The sequence below is a fragment of the Vigna umbellata genome, chromosome 6 (assembly GCF_029865625.1).
Source record: "Vigna umbellata cultivar VRB3 chromosome 6, Vumbellata_1.0, whole genome shotgun sequence".
NCBI classification, from domain to species: Eukaryota; Viridiplantae; Streptophyta; class Magnoliopsida; order Fabales; family Fabaceae; genus Vigna; species Vigna umbellata.
This window is the reverse complement of record NC_142170.1, coordinates 22,314,679-22,336,762: the sequence shown is the minus strand read 5'-3', so window position 1 is coordinate 22,336,762 and position 22,084 is coordinate 22,314,679. Positions and strand designations below refer to the sequence as shown.

General features: G+C 37.1%; 1 protein-coding gene across 2 annotated transcripts; it reads right to left on the bottom strand.

The window, feature by feature from the left end:
- Positions 1-344: 344 nt before the first annotated feature.
- Positions 345-9,770, bottom strand: LOC124821350 (chaperone protein dnaJ C76, chloroplastic-like). 2 transcript variants are annotated; one of them, XM_088092552.1, is made up of 9 exons: positions 9,450-9,757; positions 9,108-9,236; positions 8,879-9,008; positions 8,522-8,642; positions 7,523-7,604; positions 7,038-7,091; positions 6,668-6,706; positions 1,076-1,172; positions 345-677 (listed from the first exon to the last, which is right to left on the bottom strand). In XM_088092552.1, exons 1-9 carry the CDS (start codon positions 9,681-9,683, stop codon positions 550-552), a joined length of 1,014 nt encoding a protein of 337 aa, XP_087948678.1. In that variant the 5' UTR covers positions 9,684-9,757; the 3' UTR covers positions 345-549. The 2 variants fall into 2 exon arrangements, with proteins under 2 accessions (XP_087948678.1, XP_087948679.1); XM_088092553.1 differs by lacking the exon at positions 6,668-6,706 and having other exon boundaries at positions 9,450-9,770.
- Positions 9,771-22,084: the final 12,314 nt, after the last annotated feature.

Below are 22,084 nucleotides of genomic sequence, written 5' to 3'. Positions count from 1 at the left end.
AAAAATCCATATACTAGAATCAAATGTGTCTGTCTGTGCGAATCACTTAGGTCAAAATAAACAGGATTGGGTCTGATTCAAGTCATGCTGGATGAGGTTGCGCCTAGATCAAGCCAAAGTTAATAAAGTCTATATGTGACTGAGTCGAGTCAAACCCTAAGAAAAGTAAGATCATCTTACTTTTCAGGTGAACTTGCCATATCCGTGGGATTTAAGGCCAATGTTCTGCATTTCTTATGTTTTGTTACTCATTTCGGCAATACCTTTCACTGCACTCGTTAGTTTGATTTAGTTATGCTGAACGTAGCAATTTAAATGAAAATAGCAGAGACAAGACAAAGGAATTGCATCACTGCTTTGAACTTAACTTTCTTTTATTTTATCCTTGTATTTGCTCTAAATCATCCACTAGTATTAATTTTACTTTAATTAGTGTTGCAGCATATACAATGAGGGATTGTTAAAGGGAATTAAACTCATGAGATTCATTGTGATGCTATGGATGAATTAATTACATGGGAATGGATGGTATAAGGAAAATAATGGTCACTAGTCCTTGGTGGAAGCTGCCTCTGGAAGTTTGAATGTGGGAGGCTTATCAACACCCCTTCTTGAGTATTCCCTCCATCTTCTAGCAGCAGCAGCAGCCCTCTTTGCCCTTTCTTTGATTTCCTCCTCTGCATAATGGTTAACATTTTCAAGACTGTAACTGTCATGAACAGTATAACCTTCACAAATAATACTGAGAAATTGAATTTAATTGGAATTCAATAATAATTTATATGTTTCTTCACCTGTCATCAACTCATAGATTGCCAGTGTTAAAGATGTTTAACTTTTTAATAACCACTTTAATGTTTCATCTAGAAAGTTTTCTGATTGATTGACAGTGTGAAGTTGTTAATAGCTACTAGCTAGTAAGGTTAGAAGCTGTAAATTTCCATCCACTAATAAGGAATTGCTGAAATAAAGTTCTGAAACAAAACAACTGAAATAGGAAAGCATTGGTAGATAAGAACTATATAAAATATCCAATATTATGTGTAGAAACCTTGTGTAATTTCATGTCCAGTACCTGAACTTAAGTCTTTTTGTTTGCCCCAAAGGTTGTTCCAGAACATTTCTGCTTCGGCAGAACCTTTCTCCTTCATCATTCTCAATTTTGCTTGTTCCTGAAAAAACACTCATGAATATCTAGTTGTTCAGAAAAGAATGTTTATGGTGTGAAACTAACAAAGAATCACAATTTTCTCTAACGAGAAAGAGACATTGCAGATGGTGTGAAATACTTTCGTCAAATGACACTTTCTATCTTTTAAGAAATAGATGAATGTCAGGAAAATTTCTTAAGAGAGCAAACTAATGTCAGCCAGCTTTTCAGTGATCAAAATGTTACTTTGCCTTAATTTTTAATACCACAAGAACCTACACTTTCCAGAGGTTAATTGGACAAATCAGTGATAATTTCTATACAAATAACAGCATGCAAATAAGTTGTTAGGTTCCTAATTCAAGAACCTAAGGTAAACACACACTAAACACCAGAAACTTCTGTATAACTCTCGTTGAATTATTCACAAACACGAATACAAGGTCTGGATACAGCTAGAGAGCTTAACCTCCCCCTACAGGAATCACGCTTCCTGTACAACTCACACAACAACCTCCTTCTCTATTCAATTATTCACTCTTTTATACTACCCATCCCGCCTTTCCTAACTGTTATTGCCGTTAGGCTAACTAACTTCTAATTATTTCTCTTTCTCCTCTCATATACACGTAACTTCCTAACATTACCCTCCCCTTCTTCAGCAACCTTGTCCTCAAGGTTGAAATTAAAATCAGGATACTGATCTTGGATAGTCAACACGTCTTCCCACGTAGCTCCTTCGCTGCCACCCTCCTGCCACTGTACCAGGATCTGTTGTATTTTCTCATTCCCTTGCTGTCGTTGCCTCGTCCCCAACACTCTCACTGGCCAATATGTAGGCCCTTCTGCTTGTAGCTCAGTTGGTAGACCCTTCTCAACCTTCTTTGATCCCACCGCTTTCTTGAGTTGTGACACATGAAAGACTGCATGTATACGTGCATTTTCTGGCAGCTGTAGTCGGAATGCCACTGGGCCCACCTGCTGTAGCACCTGGAAAGGGCCAAAGTATCGAGCTGCTAGTTTAGGATGTAAACGAACTGGTATGGATGCTTGCTTATGGGGTCTAATTTTAAGATAGACCCAATCCCCCACTTTAATGTCTACATCTCTTCTCTTCTTATTCGCTTGATTCACCATTAAATCCTGAGCACGACTTAGGTGAAATTTCAGTTGCCTCAAAGCCTCGTCCCTTGTCATGAGGTCTTGTGCGACTGCCTCTACCACTGACTCCCCCGGTATAAATCTGTTCAAGGATGGAGGAGCTCTTCCATAGACCGTTTCAAACGGCGTGCATCTCGCAGCTCCTTGGTAGCTGGTGTTGTACCAGTACTCAGCCCACGGTAACACTGCATGCCAGTTCTTGGGCTGCTCTGAGCAAAAACATCTCAGATATCCCTCCAAAATCCGATTAATTACCTCGGTCTGTCCATCCGTGGCCGGGTGGTAAGCAGTACTCATATTGAGCTGTGTCCCCTGCATTCTAAAAAGCTCCCTCCAAAACGTACTCAAGAACAAAGGATCTCGATCACTCACAATTGAAACAGGGACCCCATGTAGCTTGACAACCTCTCGGATAAACACCTCCGCCACCGTTTTAGCCGAATAAGGATGTCTAAGTGCCATAAAGTGTGCGTATTTGCTCAGCCTATCCACCACAACCAATATAGCATCATAACCTTGTGATTTAGGTAGCTTTACAATAAAATGCATGGTGATCTCCTCCCATACTGCTTGCGGTATCAGTAGAGGTTGCAACAACCCTTGGGGGGAAGCTGCCATATACTTGTGCTGCTGACAAATCACGCATTCAGCCACAAAAGCGGTGACAGCTTTCTTCATACCCTTCCAATAAAGAGACTGGGCTATCCTCCTATATGTTCTAAATACCCCAGAATGTCCCCCGGTATTCGTTACGTGAAACTCAGCCAATAGTTTGGGAATCCAGGTAGATGTTTCGGATATTACAAGTCTCCCCTTGTAGTGCAGGCGGTCATTCTCTAGAGTATACGCCGCATGGCATTCGGGATCCCCCTGAATGTCAGCTATTATCTTTTTCAGCGTCTCATCTCGTTCCACCTCCTTTAATACCTCCTGAAAATCCTGCCAGTAGGACCTGGACATCCCTCGTAACTCTGCCTCCTCCATTTCTCCTGCTTCCTTCCTTGATAAAGCATCAGCCACCGTATTGGAACTCCCCTTCTTATACATGATTTCGAAGTCATAGCCCATCAACTTGGCTATCCAGTTTTGTTGGCTATATGTAGTAATCCTTTGCTCCAATAGATATTTTAAACTGCGTTGATCAGTATGCACCACAAACTTCCTCCCTAGTAGATAAGGTCTCCAGTGTTGGATGGCCAACACTAACGCCATTAACTCTTTTTCGTATACCGATTTGTTCATGGAAGTCTCGGACAGTGCTTTGCTAAAAAACGCAAGGGGTTTCTTGCTTTGGGTGAGTACAGCTCCTATTCCCCCTCCTGAGGCAACGCATTCAACGTGGAACTCCTGATTAAAATCAGGCAAAGTTAAAACTGGTGCTGTAGTGACCGCCTTCTTCAGTTCTGCCATGGCGTGACTGGCTTGCTCTGACCATAAAAATTTGCCTTTCTTCAACAACTCAGTCAAAGGCTTAGCTATTTTTCCATATCCCCTCACAAATCTCCTGTAATACCCCGTTAAACCTAGGAATCCCCTTAATGCTTTCAGAGTCTTCGGTTCTTTCCATTCTACCACGGCCTTGACTTTGTCCCCATCCATTTCAACTCCTGCTTCTGAAATTTGATGCCCCAAGTACGCTATTTTCTTTTTCCCAAACTCACATTTCCTTTTGTTAGCTATCCAGTCACTTCCTTCTAATACTTCCAACACCATATTTACATGTCCCAGGTGCTCCTCCCAGCTGGCACTGTAAACTAAAATATCATCGAAGAAGACCAATACAAATTTTCGTAAGTACCTTTGCAACAGTTCATTCATCGCATTCTGGAACGTTGACGGTGCATTCGTGAGACCGAAGGGCATCACGAGGAACTCGTAGTGGCCCTGGTGAGTCCTAAATGCCGTTTTGTGTATGTCCTCTTCCCCCATTCTGACCTGGTGATAGCCGCTTTTAAGGTCGATCTTCGAAAAATAAGCAGCCCCTCTCAACTCGTCCAGGAGCTCTTCGATGACAGGGATGGGAAATTTGTTTGGAATCGTCGCTCGGTTTAACGCTCGATAGTCCACGCAAAAACGCCAGCTTTTATCTTTCTTCTGTACCAGTATCACCGGACTGGAATATGGACTCGAACTGGGTCGTATTATTCCCGCTCGCAACATGTCAGCCACTTGCCTCTCGATTTCGCCTTTTAACAGATGTGGGTAACGATAGGGGCGGACGTTCACTGGGTTTTCTCCTTCTTTTAATGGTATCCGGTGCACCAAGTCTCGAGTCGGTGGTAACCCCTGCACTTCTCGAAAAACACGGTAGTGCTTCTGCAGAAGCGTCCCCATCTCTGCCCTCTGTGCTTCTGTCAAATCCACTTCTTCTTCCCTGTCCAGCTCATTCTCCACTCGGCCCAACTCCCAAATAATCAGCCATGACTCAGCATCTGTCATTTTCAACAAAGCTTGTGGCTCCACCAGCTGTCGGGTTAGAGCAGGATCTCCGTGTATCACCACCCTTTTACCCCCCGTGCAATACCCCATGGTCATTGCCCTCCAATTTAACACTACTTCACCCAATTTTTCTAACCACTCCACCCCCAATATAGCATCGACTCCGCCTAACTCAAAGAGATGAAACTTCTCTTCAATCTCCGCCTCCCCCAGAACAACGACGACTTTCTCACAGCAACCCCTTGTTATCTTTCTCTGTCCATCCCCTAGACTTACAGTATACGGGGCCGTATCTGTAATAGTTAGTTCCAACTCCTCTGCCAACCTCCGATTAATAAAATTGTGACTGGCCCCACTATCAATGAGGACCAACACCTCTCGGTCTTCGATCTTCCCCTTCACCTTCATTGTTCGAGGTTGAGTTAAACCCCCCGCTGAGCATGCGGATAATTCCATCGGTTTGACTTCTTGATCGGTTTCATCATCGCCGCCGTCCTCCTCATCCTCCGCCAGCAACAAAACTCTCAAGCTCCCTTCGGCACAACGATGGCCCGGCGCAAAAGGACCCCCACACCGGAAACAGCGTCCTTCTTCCCTCCTCTTCAGATATTCGGGGTAAGGTAAGTTGCGCACCGCTCGCGCCCTGTTATCTCCACCTCCGACGGTACTTCCCCTTACACTACCACTTGTCGTCCCTCCTTCTCGTCTGTTCGCGCCACTGTTCGCCGTCCCCTCCGGTCGATTCACCGATGACCGATCGGCATCTCCTCGAACGACCGCTGACGAAACCCGCGTACTCGTGGTGTTCGGCCTAAAGCCATTCCACACCCCTCCCCGCGCTTTGAACAGGGCATCCTCCACGTCCCGTGCAACTCTCACCGCCACCATGAATTCTTGGGGGTCTTGGATACGAACCTGTCCCTTAACGTCCTCTCGTAAACCCGCGAGAAAAAACCCCAATACTAACTCTTCCGCCAATCCATGGGTTTGGCCCAGCAAGATTTCGAAATTTCTGACGTATTCTTCTACCGTTCCCTCCTGTCGTAGCGTCGCCATCTGTTCGAATACGGTTCCTCTGAAACCTCCTCCAAACCGATTCAACAATGCCAACTTCAAACCAGTCCACGAACGATCGATTGCCTTATCTTTCCAGACCTTAAACCAATAACTGGCACTACCTTCCATGCTAATGTAGGCAAGTTCCACCTTGTCCTCCTCCGCTACCTTCTGGATGTCGAAGAAACGTTCTGCCCGACTAATCCAACTGTGCGGCTCCATTCCCTCAAACGCCGGTAGGTCCACCCGTTTCCGCCAATTCTGTTGGAAGCTACCTTGGTCACGTCTTTCTTGATTATCGTTCACTGAATTACTGCTTCCGTCAGACCTTCCATCTTGATTGTTCGCTCCTCCTCCCATGATCCGCATCATCTGCTGCATGTCCCGTCGTATCGCAGCGGTTTCCGCCTTAATCCCTTCTACCGTAATTTCAAGGTTCTCCAACCTTCCCTCCGTTTTGCTCTCCATCTCCGTCAACCCCTCTCTGGAATCCGGCAGGTCGGACCAAATGTTAGGTTCCTAATTCAAGAACCTAAGGTAAACACACACTAAACACCAGAAACTTCTGTATAACTCTCGTTGAATTATTCACAAACACGAATACAAGGTCTGGATACAACTAGAGAGCTTAACCTCCCCCTACAGGAATCACGCTTCCTGTACAACTCACACAACAACCTCCTTCTCTATTCAATTATTCACTCTTTTATACTACCCATCCCGCCTTTCCTAACTGTTATTGCCGTTAGGCTAACTAACTTCTAATTATTTCTCTTTCTCCTCTCATATACACGTAACTTCCTAACATAAGTGATTCCCCACTACACTATGAAAAGAAGGTGATTGAGAGTGAGTTGTTACCAGGACTTTTGCCTGCCTCTTTTCCCATCGCGAACTTGCCTGTCATTTAGTATGTTTAAATCGTGTTAAGGGAAAAAGTACACAAATAGTACATTACATATATGCTAAACACTACCATCTTAAGCATAGTGATTAAAAGATTTTCAACAATAATTCTGCTACGAAATATTCTGAAAAAAATGCTTTCTTCAGCCATGTTTTCAAGACGTTTTTTAACCATTGTTTCGGAAGTTGGAAAATATCAGCCATGAGGTGGGGTATGAAGAAGATGATGATTGCAACCTTATTTTAAACCAAGATAGCCTAATGTAGTTAAAAATTTGGAAGAAAATCTCTAAACATTTAAATAACCCAGTAGAGTTATTCTTACCATTCTGAAAACATCAGTTGATGCTGATCCCATTCCTGAAAGCATCAGGGCAACCTGTTCATATTTCTCTGCTCAGTAGATGGATTAATGGTACACAAAAAGCTTAACTAGAGCATGAACATATTTTGCTAATCCTGAATCATTTGGATTTAGTGATGGGATTATAATGTCTACCATTTTGTATAAAATGAGCCACCTTGTTTACCCCATGGGTTATCTAAAAGATTAAACTCTCAGTTTACAAAAAGAACATGATCATTATTATTAGACTCAAACTGCATGTTTTTTTTTTTTAAATTCACATAGGTAAATTGAGGCTTAAATTTTGGTTTGAAAACTTAAAACCATATGCTGCTTGGTTAAAACTGTTTCTGATATATCAGTAGCCATCTAACAGAAGAAAAATAAGAAGTGACCACAATATATTAAGAATATAGACTACAAGGACAAAAGGATCCAGAAGAACACTTTGTAAATTTGCTTACATTGACTCTTTCGACACGGCGCATTTCGTCTTCAAGCAACGATAGTTGTGCAGCTGATGTCCAATGAATGCAGTCAACAGGGCTAAAACACAAAAAGTTATTGTTAAATTATTATCTGAAATCTCCATTAGCCTAGTAAGTTCACAAGCAGTGCTTTTGTCATAGCACTGGTCTGAAAACTCGAGTACCTCATGGCAGCAGTAGAGATTTAAAGAGTTAAATATGTTTTCAAAAATCCATGTGATAGAACTGATATTTTCAACTATACACTGGATATACTTCTTTATTGAACACTGACTATTTCCTTATTAATGTGACAGGAAAAGATAGCCCAGAACACAATTGTATCTTTATAGTAGATACCACTGGTATTTCGAGAGAACTTTCTCTCAGCCCTTCCCAACAATTTTCCCAAAAAAACAGAACAGACAAAAAACTGATATATGTCTATTACAGTTATAACCTCTTACGTTTCAATTGTCTGTTTTTTCTCATTCTTTTGTATACAATACCTTATGTATCATACACGAATTAAGAATTTGTTCCTGTTTGAAACTTTGATATATTTTGGTTTCCAAACTTTAAAAATGAATCAATAGAATTCTTTTAGTCCAATTATTTAAACTGTTTTTACTTGTAAAACTCATTTCTTAGTTGAAATTGAAGCAGAAGCGTATTGAACTGTGTAAACAATTTAAATGTATTAAACAGGTTTGACGTGTCAAAAGTATTTAACGTAATTAAATTAAAATTATTATATTCATTATTTTTAAAACATGAGAGCCAAAATGTATGAAAGTTTCACTTAGGACAAAGTCTAATTTTGTGTCAAATTTTATATACTAAAATCATATTTAACCTACGTATAAATTGCATTGAAACAATCTTTACACAAGATGGTTTATAAATAACATCTAATGTGTTCAAAATTAATCATGTTAATGGAAACTAGGGACACAAAAGTGGGTGATATGAGAAAATACAGCTTATGGATTATACCAACTATCAATAGCCTGTTGAACTAAGTCAGGTTTCCCGCATTGGCTGTACACTCTGGCTCTCCCAAATTCTTCCTCTATTCCAAACACATCACAGGCCACATTGGCACAATTTTTGCAGCCTGTCAAGGATTTCAAGTACAATTACACAACATGCCTTGTAATTGTTCTAGTTGAGGATCTAACAAATAAAATGAAGCAACATCTTGGCCTATCAACACATGAAGCATTGCAAATTTTAGATGTCAGTATTGTCTCTTTGGCTTTACCAACTCCTGCTAGACTAATAACAGTTTCAAATGCACAACAATATGAACATATAAGATAACATCATAGTTTCTAGAATGAGAAACAGTACCTATGCAGCTGAATTCATCAACAAAAACATGATCCTTTGGACTAGACTGATCCAGAAAAGGGTTAATGGAAGTCAAAGAATACCCATGAATTTCATCATAAATCATGCGCTGAATGGGATCACTGAGCACCTGCACTGAAATTATCAGTTTACTATATACATATACAAAACAAACTTGAATAACAGTTTTCACAAGATTTAAACTTTCTAATCTTCAAATGAAACGCACCCCATACACTTCATTGATGAACGTGCAGAAGTTGGTTGTCTCAGGATCATTGCCACTTAAATCTGGATGGCAAGCTTTCATGCAATTGTAGTAGGCCTTCTTGATCTGTGCAGGAGTGGCATCTGGAAGCTGGTGAAATGGAACAAACAACCAATCAGTTGACCCAATTTCGATGTATTATAAATAAATTATTTACTCTATCAACTAATAACAAATGATATTAGGTAAAATTATATAAAACTCATAAAAAGAATATTTTTATTCATTTCACTATTATTTACCATTTAATGATATTTTTAGCAGAATAAAACAGAGGAAAGATGAAAGTGTGATATACATTACCAGACCCAGAACTGCATAGTAGTCATCTGCAACAGTGTCACTGGTTAAAAACGATTTTTCCTCAGCAGCAACTCTTACCCTACCACACCCTCTTCGTTTGCCATTGTGTGTCACAGAGTTCATGTGGGTTGAAGTTTTTGGCAGCATCCCCCATGAGCTTCTGGAACAAAATTTCTGTGATGGGTTATGCAGTTTGAGAGGTTCTGTGTACACTGGAGACAGTAACTTGGCCATTCAAAACACCAATAAGAGAAACTTGTCTAGATGAAAGTTGGATTGAAGAGTTGAAACTAGAAATCAAATGACATAAAAAGATAAATTAAATTAATTAATAAATTGTTCACATTTTCTTTTTGTTGATAATTGGAGATTTTAAGTTCTAATTTTTAAGGAGGAAGAAATTTGGGTTGAGAATATCAGAGGCGGTGTTGCTGACGTGGCATGTGACAACCAATGACATCCATAGAATTTGGTGGAACCTGAGATGAATCTAGGAGAGTGGAAAAACGAATCCAAGCGGGTTTACGTGAGAAAGGCACGTGTCATCATGTGCACGCATGTGGTATCGTGTTGCCAGTGTTGTGTTCCACACCTGCTTTGAGCAAAAAGATCGATACATGGATATTTGTATTTTTAGTTTGTTTTAGGACTTTATATGCTTAATTACTATATTTTAACCTTTTTATGATTTAAACTACGCATTAATCGATTTTTTAAATTTTACAATATTTTTTTTATTTTTCCCCCAAGAAAACTATGTACATTATACATTTTTTTTAAAAAATTTACAACTTGTAACATTTTTTTAAAAAAATTTACAACTTGTAACATTTTTTAGTTTGTCTCACAGCTTTCGAAAGTTTTGAGTATTTTGAACCCTTCCTTGTAATTCAACATTACAAAAGTAAAAAAGAAAAGAAAAGTAGAAAACACTAAAAATATAAAAGTATGCATAAGATGAAAAGAATGAGGAAAATCTTTTAAATATTGCCATTATTTATTTCGATCAACATTATATAAATAATAAGTTTTATCAGCATATTGCATTAGTTAAACATAAATTAAATAATATTTGCGTGAAGATTAAGAAAATGAGTATTTAAGTTGGTTGAATAAAATGATACTTAAATATTTTATTAATAAAAATCAGGTTATAAATATATTTTTTTATTATCAAGTTTATTTTATAAAATCTTCTCATCTATTTGTATTATATGTATTTGAGATAATCTTCTTCGGTTGGTGCCTTCAACATCAATCTATTTTGTTGATTTCATGTTTGATCTATAAGGTCGAGATTTTCTTGGTTAGCTTTAGACCACATAGGCTAGAATATCATAAAATAGAGGTAAATCATAATTAACTAAGGTTAACAATTAAAGTGTAACAATTAATTAATTATTTTAGGTATGATTTTATTTTATTTTGACTGATTAGTTTTGTACCTTTTGAAGCATAGACACATTCTCATTTCTTTCTCACTAGTGTCAATACTTTATTTCAGTGAACTCACCTTCAAGAAGTTTTGTTTTGTTTTCATTTTCATTTCTTATGGACTATAAATTGGTTGAACTTGTTGGTATTGTTGATATTGACATTGTTGAACTTGTTTGTTGTTCATACACCCTATACATCCAAACTTAGGATAAAATTTAGAGTATATTCAAAAAAACTCCAAATGACCTGAAAATTTGTTCAAAGCACCAAAACATCATGAGAAACCCCCACAAAAAAGTTTGGATTAAAATTCAAAGTCTAAGTATGTGAAATATTTTTACAATGTTTGAAAAAAACAAAATAAATTGACGAAAAATAGAAAATGGCCTTTTTTTTAAATCTAGAAGGAATAGCTGGCCATGCCAACTATCACGAGCTTGAAAATTTTTTTCTACCCCAAATCGAATAAAATAATACCAAATCTGCCAACTAGAGCAAAAGTTATAATCGTTTAAAGATCTATGACAATTTACTTTCAAAATAATTTTTAAACTTTTCACATAGACCCAACATAAGGGCTTCTGGGTTTTTCTTGTGAAGTATGAGTTCTAAGCAGTGGTAAAAAAATTCAACAAAAAACAATAACCGTAGCTATCAAAACCAAAAATCATAAGTTAATAGTCAATATACACTATTATTCACCATAACACCATTTGCTTGTGATATCTTTTGTTTATAGTTCATCCATGGTTTTTAAGCGCAAGAGGGTTAAATATATGAGCATCAAGTAATATTGAATATTGTGTACTATACTTGGGGAAGATGAGAGTGTCCTATTTGAGAAGTTTCTTGGGTGCACTTCTATAGACATCAATGAGGATGTTGAATCTATAAGAGCGAAGTTTTTGAAGGTCACTTCGTTGTTTATCCTTTTTTTCTTCTTCTTCTTTTTCTTCTTCTTCTTCATCATGTGAGAAATAAGGAAGGATGCCCTTCTTGTTGTGGCGTAAGCTACTTCAGTAGTCAGATTTAGTTGATTGGCCATTTGTGAGAGTTGAGGTTTAGAGGAATGTTGAGGGAAGGCAAAGTGCTGAAGGCTTGAAAGAATTTCAAAGCTCGAGAGTCTTTTGAAAGAGAGTGTGAAAAGCTTAGGTTACACGCTTGGTTTATATGGTGTAAAAAAGGAGGTAACTTTTTGAGGAAGAAAGGGTTTTTGGGGATATATGATTGTAGAGTAATAATTACCATCATGTCTCAGTAAAAGCATGTCTAAGTCTGATGAGTGATATTTATGCCTACATTTATGCTTTAAAATTAAATTTTTGATGAAATTCATGTGCTTGAATGATTGATTTAAAGAGGATTTGTGATGATTTGATATATTGTGTTTGAAATTAAAAGGGACTTAAAAAGTGATTTTAATTGCATAAATTATTCTTGGAAATTCTTATGTTTGCAGTTGAAATTATAAGTTCTATTGGTGCAAATGGCAATTCAAGGCCCAAAATCAGGTTTTATTTGGAAAATAATGTACAAATGGGCTAAACAGACAGACTTTACCCTTGCACTTCCTCCTAAACTCTCTACATACACTCTTATTTCTGAAACAGGCTAACAACCAAGCCCAAACACTAAGCCTTTTCTCCTACACCCCCCTAAGTTTCTTGTTCCTACCCCTCCTAAGCCAAACTCCACCAGATTCTGCCACGTGTCCAAATCCTCCAAACACAGATCTAACCATTAAGAAGCTGCCACGTCATTAATCCTCTGCACACCAAATAGACCAACCACATGTTGCCACATCACCCCCCTCTGCCCCATCATCATCATCTCCATAGAAACCCTAATTCCCAAATCCAAACCCTAGCCACCTATGGTGCCGTCCGCCGCTGCCGTGCGACCTCCACGGTCACCGTTCATCTCCTCCTTTCTTGTCGGCGCATCAACGGACCACCACTTCCGCCACCACAACGCCTCAACCATGCCGCCCCGTCACCGGAAAATAACCATCTTCCTCACATCATCGCGCCACCACGCCGTATATCCAAACAACCACGTCGCCGGCCACCATCTTCTTCCTCGCGAGCTTCTCGGCAGCCAACCCCAAACCAGAGCTGCAAGCCCTCTGTCACTCTCCTCCTCCGTCGCGCACCATGCCGCTATCCTCCACGGCAGCCACCGCATGCCGCGCATCACCTTCTTCCACCACCTTGCCGCCGCGCCACTACAGGCCACCACAGAGTCTCGCCGTCAGTCACCCAAAATCGCGAAGACCATCGTCGCGAGGCCACCACTGGGTGAATATGTCCACCATCACCTAACCTTTCTTCTTCGTGAGTTCTTCACGCCTTGCTCCCACCCATTGCTGCTTCTTCATCTTCTCCACTACCTGCAAAGCAAACACAGATCCAGAAACAGAAATCAAAATTGTTGCCGCCATCGAGAGCACCATGGAAATCGCGGATTTCCCTTTTTCTTCCTCCATCAACGACGACAGTTCGCAATAGCGGTGCCGGAAGCGTCTCCTATTTTCCTCATGACGGCAAAGTGGCGGCACAGAGAAAGCCCTTTTCCCCAATCTGCAAAACCCTAATTTTGGGTGGGAAATGGGGTGACAAGTGGCGAGTTCCCATTGACCACGACCATATGAGTCAAAGCTGGTCAACAAGCCTTCTCTGGTCAAAGTCTGGTCAAACAGGGACTTCTAGTGTAATTTTGGGAAATTCAAAAGGGACTAAAGTGCAGATAGAAGAAATTCAGGGCTTATGTATAATTTTGGAAAGTCAGAAAAGCTAAAAGATAAAATTCAGTTGTTGAATTAATTTAACTTGGGAATATCAACAGAAAATATCTTCCAAATAATGTTATAGTTATCTAAATCTTTTAGTTATTTGAAAGATATAAGATAAAAGATTCTATCAACTGAATATTCAGAGTCCAAGCCCAATCAAGCCCTATATAAAGAGACCCAGGGGAGGCAGAAAAGGACTTCACTTCATTCATTCATTCACCACTTCTCTCTCTCTCTTATTTCATCTTGTATTGAACTCCATTCATGGAGAGCTGAGCATCTAGGGCTATTCTGCTGTAATTCCATTATGGATTCTAAGGTTAGACTGAGTTAATGCAATTGTTTATTTTTATTATTGCTTTAAGTTGTTCTCTCTCTATGTTTTTCATCTTTCTATCAAATTAAAAGCAAAGATTCTTGCATCATAATGTGTTTGAATCTACATGCATATTGATTATATGAGTTCTAGGGTTTCTAGGTTTAATTGATAATCTACTTTGATTTAATTTAGGAACTTTCATATGATTAAATGGTTTTTACTATTAATTGAGAATGTACTTTGATTGGTAGTAATAATTTCAACTATAATCAATTGAGAATTTACTTTGATTGATTAATTTTTAATTTGGTTAGGCGATTTAAGAATAGACATGATTAAACACAATAGGATTTAATTCAGAATGTACTTTGGTTGAATTCATTGTGAATAATCTAGAAAGGTTTTGCATTTGATTGAGAATTTACTTTGGTTAAGTGCATGATCGCCCTCAAATTAATTAGGAATGCACTTTAATTAATTTGAAACTTAAATAATAATCAATTGAACAATTATTTATGAATAACTGATGATGAATCTATCTTGGTAAAGCAGTGGAATTAGCCTATTTCATTATAATCGTTTTTAAGTTTCTTATTTGTTCTTTAAACCTTCTCCAAACATCATTTTTATTCTTGAACATTGCATTGCATTCATAAGATTCAAATATTAAAAGGCAATTCCATATTCGTTGGGAGACGACTCAGGGTTACTTTAACCCTATCTACTTTCTTGAATACTACTTGACAATACTGAAGTTGCCTTGAAAAGTAGTATTAATTTGATAGCTTCAACGACAGCCTATCAAAGTCACCTTCCTCAAAAGTTATTTTCTTCCTCCTTTGTTGTTGTACTCAGTTTGAGTTTGTTTTTCAATTTGGTGTTTAACTTTCTCATGCATCTTCTTGATAAACTCAATTTTAGACACTCATTCTTTATGTAAGAAAAAAGACGTGTCTGGAAGTGGAAGTAAATCAAGAGGATTAATAGGCTTAAAACCATATACAACCTCAAAAGGAAAAATATTAATAGTCTTGTGGACTACTCGGTTATAAGCAAACTCTACACAAGGGAGATGTTCATACCAAGACTTTCCCTTTTAGTATTACTTTGAACAATGTAAATAAAGGCCTATTTACCACCTCAGTTTGCCCATCAGTTTGAGGGTGACATGTAGTAGAAAATAGAAGTCTAGTTCCTAACTTTTTTCCATAAAGTTTTCCAAAAATGACTTTGAACTTAACATCTCTATACACTATGTAGGGTAAACCATACAGTCTAACCACTTCTTTGAAGTAAAGTTTTGCAATATAGCTAGCATCATCTACCTTGTGGTAAGGTATAAAGTGAGTCATTTTACTAAATCTGTCAAGTACCACAAAGATACAGTCATAACCCCTTTGAGTCCTTAGTAATCCTAAAACAAAGTCTATTATTAATTGCTCTTAAGGGGTGCTAACTATAGGAAGGGATGTGTAGAGTCCACAAGGTATCACTTTAGACTTAGCTTGTAAACATTCAATGCATATAGAACAATTCCTTTGGACATCTACTTTCATGTGTGACCAATAAAATTTTCTTTCAAAAAGAGTAAGAGTTTTATCAACTCTATGATGGCCCATGAGACCTCCTTTGTGACTTTCCTTTATAAGAAGCTTCTTAATGGATCCTTGAGGAATACAAAGTTTTCCTTCATTTAAAAGGTATCCCTCAGAAAGATAGAACCCATAAGAAGGCTTTTATAGTTTTTCAAAGCTTGGGGTTGGACAACTTCTTTGGAAGAGACACTAGGTTCCAAAACTAAATTCTTCTGTTTCCTTATTATTCTTTTTCCCTCTCTTTTTTTCTCCCTCCCTCTTCTTTTTAAGGATAATTTGGCCCTCTCTTATTTGTTGAGGTGTGAAATGACACAAGACTACCTTCTATCCCTTGTGATGTGAGTTATTTTATTGGTGAGACCATCATGAAGAACCTTCTTATCATATTTCTAAGGCCTTCCAAGTAAAATGTGTCCAACTTTCGTTGGTATTACATCACAAACAATTTTATGTGACATGACTCAAAGAAAGCAATCATTTATGTGACATATATCTATATGTCATGACTTAAAGAAAGCAATCATTTGTTGCCTCCAATAGTCAAACTTTCCCCTTTGAACAAGGGAGGACAATTTACTTCGTATATTTCATTTTTCATCGTTATCAGGATCATTTCCTCTAGTACGACCAAAAAATAATCCTTGATGTTAGCTTTGATACCAACTAGAAGACAGGAAAACACTAGAAAAGAGAGGGGGGGGGGGTTGAATAGTGTTTCAAAACTTTTCTCAAAAACAACGTTTAATAACTATTGCAAGTGTTAGCTAAATGCTTGTCTTTTTATGCAAGTGTTTAGGAAAATGTTTTAAAGGTGAAAGACAATAACACAAGTATTTTTATATTGGTTCACATAACATGCGCTATGTCTAGTCTCCCTTAAGAACTCTTAAGGGTTTCACTAATCTTATCCAAGATTACAAACGAGTATCAACCACTCCTTGTATACATTGAGTATTATTAACCACTCCTAGTTCCTAAGTATTATAAACACCTCTTGGTTTCCTTAGTCAATCTTGACTAGTCCGAGTTTAACAAGTCCTGGTATCAATCCTACACAAATGTCTACAACGTTTACCTCTCTTGAGCTAAACAATACAAGTGTTTTAATTCTCTTTAGAGTATCCAAACACAAAAGTGTTTGATTACAACTACAAATCTGAGTAACTCTTAGAAAGAAGATAAGTACACTACAAAGAAATCTAGTAACTTGAAAGTTTTTCTTTTATTTTATGAACAGACTCAGACAATGTAAGCATATGGAGAGAATAAAAACATAACAATACAATGATAACAAAAGTTCTTATATTCTCTTGTGTGAGTCCTCCTTATATATCTTTCTTTGGGAGATGACCATTACCTAGAGATGAGAGTAGTCTCTTCTCGTATGAAGATTTGTACTTTTCTACGCCTTGGGAAGAACAACATTGCTTTCGCAGTGAGATCTTTTACGACTATGGCAGGACATAAAGCTTTATTAAACATTTCAGGAATGTTTTCACGTCTTTCTAATCCACATGTAGTGCTTTTGAGTAGATATTGGTATTGTCAATATCTGCATAAATAGAGGAAACACACAGCATAAAAAATACATGCATTTAATGTTCTATACATTGATAGAGTGTTAAAGCAGGATTCGTAATATAAGCATTTATCATAAGTCTATGCTTTTTCAAAGTAGTATCAATTGATAAGATATATATCGTTTACTACTTCTTTCGCTAGATGTCCTTTTGTCAAATATTATTTATCCTTTCATAATTGACACACTAGTAAAATAAAGGATTTTAACTTGCGCATTTGACATCGGTTTAGTTGTAACTGAAGCAAAAAATGGCGCGGGGCATTTTTGTAATTATCGCAAACATATATGCCTCGGTTAAAAAACAATCGATGCCTAAAACTGACGCGGTGACATTTTTGTAATTATCACAAACGTATATGCCTCGGTTTAAAAAGAACCAATGTCTAAAACTGACGCGATGACATTTTTGTAATTATCATAAAGGTCTATTACCTTAGTTGTTTAAAGAACCGAGACATAAAATAACTGAAATTATATTTTTTTTGAGAGGGTTTAGGCATCAACCGAGGCCGTAGACCCTTATTGTCTCAGTTAAAAAAATAACCGAGGTAATAACATGTGTTTAGGGTTAAATTTCGCGAACATAAAGATTTTCATACAGAAGCTATTTTGTGCGTGGTGTTGCGCCGCTCCTGTCTGTTCTCCCATTTTCTTTCGCGTTGCCGAGAGGGAGGCTTTCTTCTTCTTCTTCTCTGTTCCGATCCGTCTAGCCTAGGGTTTTTCGTCTCGTGCGGACAACCAACCTGGAATGATCATCAATGGCGCGACGGAGGCACTATAGAGACACGTCGAACAAGCGACGGGGGCGCAAGAGCGCGGTGACCGTCTTTGTTGTTGTTCTTTTTTCTGTTCTGATTTGCAGCGAAGGAGGAAGCTTCCTTCCCTCCCCTGTTTCTGATTTCGATTGGGTATTTTTCTGTTTGATTGATTCTCTACAGGAGTGATGGTGTTTGATTGATTCTCTGGTGGTATTTGATTGATTCACTCAGGTGGTGGTGGGAGCGAGCCGTCCTCGTTGATTTGGAGTTTGCATTTCATCTCAGGAGCTGATTTTCTGGGTTTCTGATTGATTGAGGGATGAGCCGTGAAGAGTGATTGAGTTATGATTTATGAATTCTCTTTTAGAGTTTACTCTTATTGTATTATGATCTTGAAATTGAGATATTTGATTTGGAGATGATGATGGTGTGAGATGGAACAGTAGGCATTGATGGATTGCGACTAGACGCTAACAATTGGTGAATGGTGAAAACAAAAAAAAACACACAAAAAAAGAAAAAATCCTTCCACTACCACAATTGGATATGAACCGAGGTAAAAACGTACATTTTTGTTTGTGTGTTGAACGTGAAACATAGCCTTTAAATAGGCAGAAACGTAACCAACCAAATACGAAATGATAACCAAGTATTTGAACAAACAAATAGTGGATGTGTTCATAAAAAAATAACAACTGAATCTATGGGGTAACTGAAAAAAAATTAGAAAACCAGAAAACACATAGAAACAGAACACGGACGCAAAAGAAAATAAATACTTAAACCTAATTGCAAATAAATACTAAAATTTAACTTTATTCCAAGTTTATCCCAACATCGCATGCGTGAGGCACATATGTTGGAGTTTATAGTTGGTGCGGTCCAGAGTTGTTGTGGTGTAGTACCATTCGAAGCTGGTGGAATTGGTTTGAAATGATGGACCAAAGTGGAAGCAGCTGCTAGAATCAATGGTTGTAGTTGCCTGTTGCTGGCACATATCTTGCTGTTGTTTCCTCCTAATCTGGTGCATTGCAGAAGTCCAGAATGTTGTTGGCTGGACAGTTTGGCTAGAAGGATGAGTTTTGACGTGTTGGTGCAGTGCAGCACTCTTTTAGATGCTGTTGGAAACTCTTCTTGAACAATGCAGGGTGCCTCATGATGTAGGAGTTTTTAGATAGCTAATTTACTTAATATAAGTCTCGAGTATGTTATTTCATAAGCTAACGTCAGAATGAGTGGTGGTGCAGAGATGTTTCGGCTGTATAGTTTGTGGGATTTCAGTTGTCTTCTGTTTGACTTGGTGCTCTAATACTTATTTTTCATTATTTTAATTTATAATATTCTCATTAGATAATTCTTTTTCTTGAATTTTACATCTAGTATATGTATAAACAAATGTAAAAATTGACTCCAGGATAGAAATAAACTTAATCAAAATGAAATTGAAATTATGATAAACTAGAATGGTAATATTCTATGTTAACACTTTTATGATACACTTTGATCTTTAAATATATGAAAAAATGTCTTAAGATCCTAAAAAAAAATGAGAGAAACAAAAACAAATAGTTTTAAAATATATTAGTTTTTATAAAATCAAATTCGATTAATTAATTTTTTTATGCTCAACATTTTATTAATATAAGAATCGAATTCCACTTTTAAATATTATTTCAACTCTTATTAGGTCTTTACAATTTAACCTTAAATTAGTGTATTAAAAAATTTATTTTGAGTAAAAAAGTCTAAAAAAAAGTCTTGTGGGCTAGAAGTATTGCATAAACCTTCTATTTTAATAATTCTACGTACTTTGTTTTTTTTTAATTCTTTTATTGATCTCCAAATTAAAGATGTTCTATACTAAATGTAACATATCTAACTATAATGGAGGTGAAAACTTGGTCGAAATTAACTTGAAAATGACTCTTAGTCAATTAAAAAAATGATATGAATAAGATTAGAAAAAAGTAATTAAAGTGACATTAATTAGGAAAAGAAAAATGAAAAAAAAAACTTGAGGATAGTTAAAAAATTTATTAGAATAGATCAAATAAAAATGATGATTTTGAAATGGTCTAAAAGAAGTCCTAATCAAGGTATATTGAAAAGTTCATTTAGTTGCATTTTGCTAAGTTTGACGGAATGATGTTTTAATTAATTTGATTGACCAAAAGCTCTGTCAATCAAACCCAATCAAAGATGAACAGAGATTAAAGATGTCACCAAAATTAATTAAACAGATAAGATCAAACTTGATATTTCTGAATTGGTATGCTTGACTCACATTAATTAGGAAATGCATCAATCAAATTCATGTTAAAAATGATCAAGTCAAAGATTGATTGATAGAAGCTTGATGAATTGAGGTAAAATATATCCTAATCAATGTAACAAAAAAAATATCTTAATGAACACAAATTGAAAAGTTTCTCTATAAATAATTTTATAACACCAAAGTGAAAAAGGCTGAGAAAAAAGAGGGTGAAAAATGTTTACATTTGACATTAACTTAAATGATTAATTAAAAATTAATTATATTTATCATAGATTTAAATATATAATATACTTCATTATATTACAATATATGCTAACACTGATTTCCTTCCCGACACTGGTTGTAGCTTTCAATTTTATTTTATTTTTTATTTTCACCTTTTATTTTACTAGTATTGAATGTATATAAATGCATAAGAAGCATAACATTCATTCGTACAACCAAGGGATATTGGCTCAGTTGTTTTGGGTTTATGACCATGGTTACATAATTGAGATATATTCAAACGAGATAAAAAGTTGAAATTTTTGGTCTCGGTTCAGAAAATCCAAAGCAGTAAAGAAAAAATATAGGTTTATTGTCTCGATTCTAGTTTGAACCGAGGTCGTAAACCCTTAAAAATAATTTATTTAAGGGTCTGCGACCTTGGTTGGGGTCCAAAATCGAGGCAATAGACCATTTTTTTGTCTCAATTCTTACCAAAATTGTTGTCTAAGGTATGTTTTTTTAAAAAGAATTGTTTGTTTATGCAAACATTCCATAACATATATACAAGAAAACAAACCCAGAAACAAACATGTAATCTGAAGTTTAAAAAAGGTTTAAACCCTTTAGTTGTCCCTATTTATGTATGGTTTTTCCATTTTGATCCTCTTCTTATTAGAATCCCCAATTGAGTCCTTAAAAGTGCTAATTTGAATCAATTGAGCCCCTGCCGTTAAATTTAGTTAACGGGGTTAAGTTTTTGTACATGTAGGAGGTTGATGTGTCAATTTTTTGAAACGTGGCATGCTGATGTGAGAATAATGTGCTTGTGAACATCTCTGATTGTTTTTTCCAATTTTTCATACAGTCACTGGAATTCATTGTCCCCTCCACCACCAACGCAAACCCTCACGCCATCGCAAGAAGAAGCCATCGCGAGACGAAGCTCCTCGCTTCATCTCCTTTATCGCGAAACACTTCCTCGCAATCTACAAAACCTGAAACACAGAAAGCCCTAAATCTCTTCACACCAGAAACCCTAAATTGCGACTTCGCTCATCTTCCAACTACCGTGACAGAGCAACTCCTCCTTTATCGCGAGCCATCATCTTCGTTGACCTGCAAATCGCGAGTAGCCACCTCGAGCTTCTCACACTACCAGAGCAACACATCCCCTTGGTTTCCATTGACAAATATGATTAATTAATGTTGTTTTTTTAAGAATAAAATCAGAGATTCTCTCGGCCCCTATTTTTATTCTCTTTCTCGTGAATTATTTTATGGGTTTTTTTTGTTAAAAAATCTCCTCGAAAGGTTGCTGAAAAAGTATTATTTTAAAAAAATGTTATTCCTCCCTCTTCCTCCCTTTTGGGTTGTGTTCGTGCCATAACTAAAGAGAAAGAACATAGGAGAGAAATCTAATCCTAGCATAGAAAAAGAGGCATCAAGTGCAGCAAATTTAGACAGTGTATTGCATTACAAGCTCATCCACTTTCATGATGATTTTCCCTGTTTATTGCATTACAATGAAATCCTCGGAAAAGGAGCTTCAAAGACAGTATGCTTACAAGCTCATCCTATTTCATTTACCATCATTTTTTTTTCTCAAAGTCGGATTTTTTTTCCCTTCAAGTTTATTGTATCTCAAGCCTAGTTCTGGTTTCCTTAAAAACT